The 8,994-nt window shown below is 59.6% G+C and overlaps 2 protein-coding genes across 2 annotated transcripts in view; one reads left to right on the forward strand and one right to left on the reverse strand.

Annotated features, from left to right (window-relative positions):
* Window positions 1–451: 451 nt before the first annotated feature.
* Window positions 452–1,830, forward strand: FAM181A (family with sequence similarity 181, member A). The gene has a single exon (XM_005877840.2). The coding sequence runs from the start codon at window positions 539–541 to the stop codon at window positions 1,415–1,417; it is 879 nt and encodes a 292-aa protein (XP_005877902.1). The 5' UTR covers window positions 452–538; the 3' UTR covers window positions 1,418–1,830.
* Window positions 1,831–4,122: 2,292 nt separating this feature from the next.
* The window catches only part of ASB2 (ankyrin repeat and SOCS box containing 2), a 40,061-nt gene continuing 35,189 nt past the window's right edge, over window positions 4,123–8,994 (reverse strand). Inside the window, exons 9-11 of the mRNA XM_005877885.2 lie at window positions 8,697–8,990; window positions 7,725–7,878; window positions 4,123–4,751 (exon numbers count right to left, since the gene is read on the reverse strand). Coding sequence (XP_005877947.1) covers window positions 4,615–4,751; window positions 7,725–7,878; window positions 8,697–8,990 — 585 coding nt within the window. The 3' untranslated portion in view covers window positions 4,123–4,614. The remainder of the gene's footprint in view (window positions 4,752–7,724; window positions 7,879–8,696; window positions 8,991–8,994) is intronic.

Raw genomic sequence — 8,994 nt, forward strand, 5'->3', positions numbered from 1 at the left:
GCTGGGGCGGGGGGGGGAGGAGGAGGGCGCCACCAGGGAGACAGGGGCTTGGCTTGGGAGTGGAGCAGTCACCTCTGCTCAGAAAAGAGAAACCTGGCTGGCAAGTGTGCACGTTGGCAGCGTGGTGTGTGGGAGACAGTGGGCTGGGAGCGAGGGGACCTGTCTCCAGCCCCAGCAACGCCACGTGTGGCTGGGTCACCTTGGGCAAGTCACCTGACCTCTCTGAGCCTCAGCTGCAGGGAGAGGGCAATCGACCCCAGCAGACTAAGGTGTCTGAGCCTGGCCCATCCCCAATGCTCAGGACACGCTGGAATGGGTGTCCCACTGCCCGGGACTCTGTCAGGGGCGGAGGGGGCCGGGGCCGGGCCCACTGTTTGCAGCCACGTGGCCTTTGGCGGGGGGGGGCTGAGTTGGCGGCTTGGAGAGACTCCAACGGCCGGTGTGTCCCCCAGGTCAGCCCGGTGCCCTTCCCTGGAGCTGCCCGCCACGAGCAGACCGCCCTCTTCATGGAAAGCCCGGTGCAGTGGCCCCCCTGGTGATGGCATCCGACAGTGACGTGAAGATGCTGCTGAACTTTGTGAATCTGGCTTCCAGTGACATCAAGGCGGCTCTGGACAAGTCGGCGCCCTGCCGCCGCTCTGTGGACCACCGCAAGTACCTGCAGAAGCAGCTCAAACGCTTCTCCCAGAAGTACTCCCGGCTGCCGCGGGGCCTCCCGGGCCGAGGGGCCGAGCCTCCCCTGAGAAGGGGGCCTGAGGACCGCCCCGGGAGGCTGCCCCTCAATCCCGGCCCTGACGCCAGCCCTCGCAGTGGTGGGGACTGCAAGGAGAAGGCTCTGGGGAACCCCTACAGGGAGGAGTGTCTCTCTAGGGAGCAGACCCTACAGGGGCAGAACCCAGGAGCTGCCAGGCCTGGCCAGGTGCCCATGAGGAAAAGACAGCTGCCCGCTTCCTTCTGGGAAGAGCCGCGGCCCACCCACAGCTACCCCGTGGCGCTGGAGGGGGTCCTGGGCCCCAGAGAGGGACCTCCCTACGAGTGTAAGAAACACTGCAGGGGCTTGGAGCTCTTCGGGCCCGACATGGCCCTGATCCCCATGTCCCCCAGGGCGCTGGCTGAAAAGGAGCCACCCAAGTTGCCTGGGGTCTCCCTGGTGGGCCGTGTCAATGCCTGGAGCTGCTGCCCCTTCCAGTACCATGGACAGCCCATCTACCCGGGCCCTCCAGGGGCCTTGCCGCCGGGCCCGGTCCCCAGCCTGGGCCTGTGGAGGAAAAGCCCGGCTTCCCCTGGGGAGCTGGCCCATCTGGCCAAGGATGTGGATGGCCCGGGGCAGAAGGTATACAGGCCCGTGGTTCTGAAGCCCATCCCCACGAAGCCGGCCATGCCCCCGCCCATCTTCAACGTCTTTGGCTACCTCTAGCGGGGCTGTGGACCTTGCTCCCGCCTCCAGCCTGGGGCGTGTGGGGCCCCAGGAGCTCCCCTGTGAGCAGGGGGCCGGGCAGCGGTGTGGTGTGGCCTCTTGAGAACCTTTCCTTTATATGCGTGTGGGGTGGGGAGGGCAGGATCGGGGTCCGGCCTTCTCAGGCCATCGCCTTGGGAGCTGCGGGGCCGGGCTCAGTGGGTCCCCCTCCAGGCCAGAGCCGGACGGATCATCCCCCCGTCCCTGTGCAGACCTCGGGGCTTCGCCCTGGTTGGCCAGCCACCCCCGAAGCCCGAGTTACACATGTTATTCTGCCACCCACTCTGTAAGCCAATCTCAGTTCTGTTATTGTTGTTCTTTGTAAATACTAAGAAGGTTTAAAGAATAAAGAAGTTTCTTTTGCAGTTTCCACACCTTGGGTCTCATGAAGTTGAATGGTCCCCAGGCCTAAGAAGTGCTGGCTGCACCCAGGAGGAGGGCTGCTCATGGAGGTGACAGCGGGGGGAGGCCAGCAGTGGGAGTGGGCACTGGAGGCCAACCGCTCAATTCGAAGGAGGGAGGGGGGACGAGCCACCGGGGAGGATGGTGCCAGGGGGCGGAGCTGTGTCCTGCATGGGACATGGGGCTGGACCTCCTCTCAGGCCTCCTGGCGCCACCTGCAGAAGGGGGGTGGGAGGGCAATGGTCCCTCTGTGGTGCCTTCCACTTTGATTAGGACTCAGAATCCTTCCTAACTCGAGGCTCCCGGATTAGCGATGGCTACGGGACTCTCCCACCTGCCCATTTGTACCCCAGGGCTCCCCTAAGGCCCATCCACATGGACGGGCAGCCCACACTGGGGAGTGGTTTGTGTCCGCTGGTCTTGGAGGACTTCAGAGCCACAGAGGCTGTGCGGCACAGGCAGCGTGGACAGCGAGTCCTCAGCCAGGACCCTCCCCTCAGCTGCTCTGGTCTTAAAGAGCAGGGAGGGGACCAGTAACAAGCGAGTGGATCCATTCTGATGAGGCTCAGCCCCTCCACACAGTAAAGCAGAATGTAAAAAGCACTAATCGGGGCTCTGCTACTTACTAGCTGTGTGACCTTAGAAAAGTTACTCAACCTCTCTGTGCCAAAATTTCCTCATTGGAAAAATGTGATTGAAAATAGGCCTGCTTCGTGGGTTGATGTGGGGATGATGCCAGTACTGCTACCCAAGTGGTGAAAAGCTGCACAACCGAAGGCCACCTCTCCTGGCTATCGGGCAGTGTCTATAGGTCCTGCCATGCTGGTATTTCAGTGATGCTGTGGACTGGGCCATCCAACCTCCCCCGGCCCTGAGAAAGAATGGAGCTCTGGGAGTGCTCTCTCTCTCTCTCTCTCTCTCTCTCTCTCTCTCAAATCAATAAGATTTTTTTAAAGAAAGAAAGTAGCCCGGCCAGTGTGGCTCAGAGGTTGAGCTTCAACCTATGAACCAGGAGGTCACGGTTCAATTCCCCTTCGGGGCACATGCCCGGCTTTTGGGTTCAACCCCCTGTGTGGGGTGTGTAGGAGGCAGCCCATCAGTGATTCTCTCTCATCATTGATGTTTCTCTCTCTCTTTCCCTCTCTCCTCTTCTCTGAAACGAATAAAAATATATTTTTAAAAAAGAAAGAAATAATCCAAGAACCCAAATGTGGCACCAGGACATCCCAAGCCCAGGGTCCCACATCCTAAAAGCAAATGGTGCCAATGGGCAGTGGCTGAGCCCTCCTTCCCTGCGCCTCCCACCTCCCTCTCAACCTCCCCTTCTCCAGGGGGGTCTCACTAGACCCCCCGGGGTGCCTGGGGCCACCGCCTGCTCAGACCCTCTGAGACCTAATGTGACCAGAGATGAAGAGTTTGCCTGACAGCCAGCCCCACACCAACTGCACCTGAACATCTTTCTGCTCCAGCCCATCACTGACTGCCCCCCACCCCGCCCACCAGGGTGGATCATCCTCAGTCTGGGAGGACCGGGTTTCCATGGGTTTTTTCAGGACCACTGGAGCAAGGCAGCGTGGGACCGCGGCCAAGCACTCGGGGCTGGAACCCCAGGGACGCGCTGTGTGTGCCGGGCCCCGCTGTGCCACGGGGGAGTGGGCACAGTTCTGCCGACTCCCCTCTGGCCGTGGCTCTAACATGTTGCTCGGAAGGCTTTTCCTCTCCAGGCAGACCCTGGGACTGACTGGTTCTCTAACAAGCCCGTATGTAGGAGCTGGCAAGGCTACAGGGGCCACAGCGATGAGGAACCCGAGGCCCCAGAGGAGCAAGCTAGAGGCAGAGCGGGGCACACAACCAGGGCTCCCACACCTGCCCAGCCGCTGGCTTTCCCAGGCCTGAAACCAGGTGTGACCTGGCCTAAGACTATTCCAGATCCCGGGGCAGCCGGCACAGGCCCTCCTGCCCTGGGTCCCCTCCATGCTTTCATCACACCGGGGAAGAGAACTCCGGGAGCCCCCGCAGCGTGAGTGAAACGGGGCGCGCTGGTCTCAGCGCAGGGGACTCAGCTTTCTCACCTGCACCATCGAAGGTGGTCGGCAGCTCCTGCCTGCCTCACCCCACAGAGCCACATGGGGACTGGGGCAGCCCAAACCAAGGAGACCCGTGTGCCCTGTCCCCAGCCCCCACCCCGCCCCCACTCCCACCACGAGCAGGGCTGAGGGCTCCACACCCTGGCGTGTCTGGTGAGAGGGACCACGCTGGGCAAGGAGGCGTCTGTGCCACATTTATTGTACCAGGAAGCCCTCTGGGCCCGAGGGTCTCCCCAGCCCCCCAACAGGCCATACCTGTGGAGGGGTTCACAGAGCAGAGGGGCAGGGGCAGGGCCAGCTCCGCAGTGAAGTTGTCCAGAAAGGCACACGCAGCCCTGAGCGCTCCAGCGCCCCCGCCCACGTTCTCCCCCGCCAGCCGCCCCGCCCCGGAACGGAACGGAAGTTCCTGCCCTTCCTGATGGCAGAGAAGGTCTGAGATCTACTCGTCGATTTGCAAAGAAACAAGATTGTCCTCCTCCTCGACATATTCCGTTCTCCGCTCTGGGCACAGCTCTGGCCCAGAGACCCGGTGAGGTCACGGCGGCTGCCCCAGCTCAGGGGGAGCAGCCCACAGCCTCGCCCATCACCAGGTCCCCTGGATTTGGGGACCCCGCCGTCCTGAGATTCAGTGAAACAGTCTGAGGAGCACTCCTTCTCCACGCGCCCTGGTTACTGGGTGTTCTCGTACTTCAGGTACCGAATCAGCCTGCCTGGGAGCGGCAACGTGTCCAGGAGTTTTAGACGGTATTTGCCAATGGCCTTTCGAACCTGCAGCCTGCAGAGGTGAGCCAGAGGTCTCGGCGGTTCTGGGAAAAGGACAGAGAGATGCTGACCTGTCATCTGCGACCTGCGAAGGGTTTGCTTCTTCCTCTGCATACACAGCCTGGACCCTCAACACAGCCCTTAGCAAGAGGCTACGGAACCTGAGCTGTTAAATGCCTCCGTGCAGGCCATTCAGCTCGGGCTCCGGGTGGTGCAGAGACCAGGGCAGGGGCTGGGCAGGGGCTGGACAGCTCCCAGCAGGTTCCAGGTTCCAGAATCGCACCTGGTGCCTTGCCCAGGAGGCCCCGGAGGATGGCTCCTCAGTGAATGAAGGACAGTGAGTGGTCTCAGCTGGTGGGGGGGATGGGCTGTGAGGTAAAAACAGGGACCGATACAACTAGTAATGGGGTCATTTATTTCAGCCCCGGGCACAAGGTCTGGCACAGGGAAGGTGTTTGTTGAATCAAAGAAGGCCATTCATTTACTCATTCAGCAAACGCATGCTGACCCCTTCGCTGTGCCTGGCTCTGGGGTCAGGCCTGAGACAGCGAGGTGCTGGCCAGGGACCTTTGCCGAATGCTTTCACACCATACGCTGCCATCTGAGGGGGGACTTGACAGTTGGGCAGGAATTTTCCAGGCGAGGAAGGGAGGCAGGGGCATTCCAAGCAGAGGAAACATCAGTGCCAGGCCAAGGAGGCCCTGGCCACCCAGGGAAGACGGGACACAGAGGGAACGTGGGGGAGGACAGAGGCCAGGCAGCTGCGGGGCTGCCTCACTAGGTGAGAAGGTGCCGTCGCTGAACTTCTGACACTCCCACTGCCTTTCGCTCTCCCTTAGGACAGAGCCTGCCCTCTGGGAAGCTTGGCCCCTTTCTCAGCTGAGCAAAGACTGAACTTGGGGCGGGGGGGCAAAAGGCCACTGGTGAGGCCAAGGACACGGGACCACCAGGACTGGGCTGGTGGCCTGGATAACTTAGGAGACTCTGGGTGTATCAGGCCACCTCTCAGAGCCTCTGTCCGCCCTTCCTCGTGAATAACGACATCAGCATTGCAGCCTTGAACGAAAAAGCACAGGGGGAGTGTTCTGCAGGTGGAGGGTCGGCTTTAAGGCCGCCGAGCAGGTATTGGTTAGGAACTATCTGTTCTACCTGTTACTAGGTGTTTGGTTCTGCTCATTTTCCCTGGGACGCTGTCTAGTTGTAAGGGATTAGCTTTCTCTAGGGAGGAGAGGGGGAGGGGACAGTGAGGGGCAAGGCCAACCTGGAAGCAGGGACTGCTCCGCCCTCGGGCGGCCGCAGAGGGTCGTGGTGACAGTCACCAATGACTCGTGAACCCAGTGAAAGCTTATTGAGCATCCAGAGCTGTGCCCATCAATGCCATCCTCCCCCTGCCGCCGGCCCAGGAACTTTATCAAGGGTCTCAATTCAAGTGCTTCCCAGGCATTTGTCCAAATGCAAACTCTTGCAGTAGGTTTAGGTTCAAAGGGGTGTGGGGATCAAGGAGGAGCCTGGCAAGTCAGAGTCGGGCACTGGGACGGGGGGCACCTGGACAGGCAACGTGCCAGCACAGTCTCACTGGGGAAGGCAGCAGCGGTGGGATAGTACCACTGGCTGCCTGTCAGTCTGTGCCACAGGACTGACGCTTGGGCAGAGCTGGGACTGTGCCCCTCAGAGCCAGAGAAAGACTGGGGCAGCCGGAACTCCTCTGGGCAGGCACCCAATTCTCATTGGCGTCAGCACCCAGTCCCACTGATTCTGCCGCCTCACCTGCCCCGTGAGCTCTCTGATGCTTAAGAGGGATTCTCAAACTGGCTTAGCCAGGCTGCCCCATCTACACTGCACACAGCAGCTGGACCCTGGCCAAACCCCACCTCACTGCACCAGGCACATCACGCCCCCTGTAGGCACCTCAGGCTGGCGCAGCTGAAGGGGGCGGGACACGCCCAAGCTCTTCTGCTCAGATGCTGATGCTGAGGCCCACGGCCACCTAGCAAGCTCCTGGCTCCGAGCTCAGGGGGCCTGCCTCCTACACCAGTGCTGCTCCAGGTGGGTTTGTAGACCAGCAGCGCTAGCACCGCCTGGCGGCATGCTGAAATGCAGGCTCTCCGGCCCTGCCCAGACCTGCTGAGCCAGCTCCTGCTTTTTTAATAAGATGTCCGTGTGTTTCATATGCACTCTGCTCTCTAGGCCAGCGATGGCGAACCTTTTGAGCTCGGCGTGTCAGCATTTTGAAAAACCCTAACTTAACTCTGGTGCCGTGTCACATATAGAAATTTTTTTTATATTTGCAACCATAATAAAACAAAGATTTATATTTTTGATATTTATTTTATATATTTAAATGCCATTAACAAAGAAAAATCAACCAAAAAAATGAGTTCGCGTGTCAGAGGTTCGCCATCACTGCTCTAGGCCATCGTTCTTTCCTGGACCTCACCGTACTGCCTCTCAGCGGCTCACAAACATGGGCAACTTGCTCTGAACATCCGATATTCCTTAGGGAGCTGGAACTGTTTAAAACAGCAGTTTTCAGCCTGTGGGTCATGACCCTTTGGCGGTCGAACGACCCTTTCACAGGGGTCGCCTAAGACCATCCTGCACATCAAATATTTACATTACGATTCATAACAGTAGCAACATTACAGTTATGAAGTAGCAACGAAAATAATTTTATGGTTGGGTCACAACGTGAGGAACTGTATTTAAAAGGCCAGAAGGTTGAGAACCACTGGTTTAAAACATCCTGGAAAGACAGTGGAAGGACTCGAGTGGGTCAAACCTGGGTTTGAATCCCAGCCCTGCCACTGACTAGCGGTGAGACCCTGGCCCAGGTGACATCGTCTCCGCGGGTCAGTCTCCTCAATTTCAAAACAAAGAATCACGAAGACACTGTATGTGCCTCACAGCACAGAGCCGGGCACGGAGTAGGTGGTCACCAAGTGTTAGTAACAGTCACATGCCCCCAGCCCGGGGCCCGAGTCAGGCAGCGAGACCTGCCAGCAGCAGCGACAGCCTACCTGCCTTCTCCTTGATGACGGCCCAGTCCTCGTAGCTGTCAATGTGCTCCTTCAGCCGCGCGCACAGCTGCACGTTGCCCACGTAGTCCAGAAGGACGTCGATGATGGGCCCCGCCCAGCGGCTCACCTCGGGGGCAGACAGGATCTCGCAGAACTGAAAGGGAGCACACACCGCGCTGGGACGCCCAGGACAAGGGCACCGCCTCCGCCAGCTCATCCGGCAGGTGGCAGCCTCAGGCTGGCGAGGGCAGGGGACATGTCCGAGGACAGACACTGGGTACACCCAGCTAGGATCCAGTTCCCTCCTCTCATCAACACAGGCCTCTGCGGCCAGAAATGGGCGGTGGGCAACTTAGGCCAGTGGCATCACCTCTCTAAGCCTCAACTTCCTCATCTAGAAAATGGGTATATAACACCCACTTCAGGGGTTTATGAGAATGGAAGTAGTATGAACATCAACTTCTTTGCACACAGTAGGTGGCTCATCAATGATGGCCGTTAGCCACTGTAATGATCTCCGAGAGCAGGGTATTCTAACTTCCTTTTCATGTTAAGTTCTGACTTCTTAGGTCACCACCACGGACAGGTCCTGCTCTGACCTTGCATCTCGCCTGACCTTAGACCCACCTGCTCTCGCCTCCATCCGGATCCTGGTTATTCAACCTCCCTTTCCAGCCACAGGCTTGCTGGGGGTGATGACCTCTGGTTTTTACAGAGTTCCCCGCCAGCCCCCTGCCCCACTGTTTCTTCCTGAAATTCCCCAAGACAGCGGACCAGAAAGGATTTAATTGTTCGTGTGAACCACTAAGTTCTGCTGCTTCTGAAACAGTCTAACCACCCGGTTCTATTGCCACCAAAGCGCACTAACTACTAACCCACACGCCCTCCCAAGGCATTCACTGCGAGCCCACGCCGCCGCCGCCTCCGATGCATGCTGGCCTGGCCGCGTCCCCAGGCGTCCCCACCCCCTACCTGGACCACGCAGGGCGCCTTGTCGCAGGCGGGCACGTCGTTGAACCTGCTGGAAGGGGGCGGGGCGGGCGGGTGCGGGCCGTTGCCGTAGGTGCAGGAGAAGCAGGGCTCGCCGTCGCAGCCGAGGTCCATGAGGAACTTGAGCAGCGACAGGTACTTCATGGAGAACATGATGGTGGCGGGGAAGGAGGTGGGGTGCGTGGCGATGTAGGCGTCGATGTTGGCGCCGTGGTCCAGCAGCAGCTGCATGATGCGCAGGGAGCCGTGGCGGATGGCCACGAGCAGGGGGCTGGGGACG

The sequence above is a fragment of the Myotis brandtii genome, unplaced genomic scaffold, assembly GCF_000412655.1.
Source record: "Myotis brandtii unplaced genomic scaffold, ASM41265v1 scaffold535, whole genome shotgun sequence".
Taxonomy (NCBI): domain Eukaryota; kingdom Metazoa; phylum Chordata; class Mammalia; order Chiroptera; family Vespertilionidae; genus Myotis; species Myotis brandtii.

Coding starts and splice junctions, on each gene's coding strand:
- FAM181A (XM_005877840.2), top strand. CDS start 539: ATGGCATCCGACAGTGACGTGAAGATGCTGCTGAACTTTGTGAATCTG.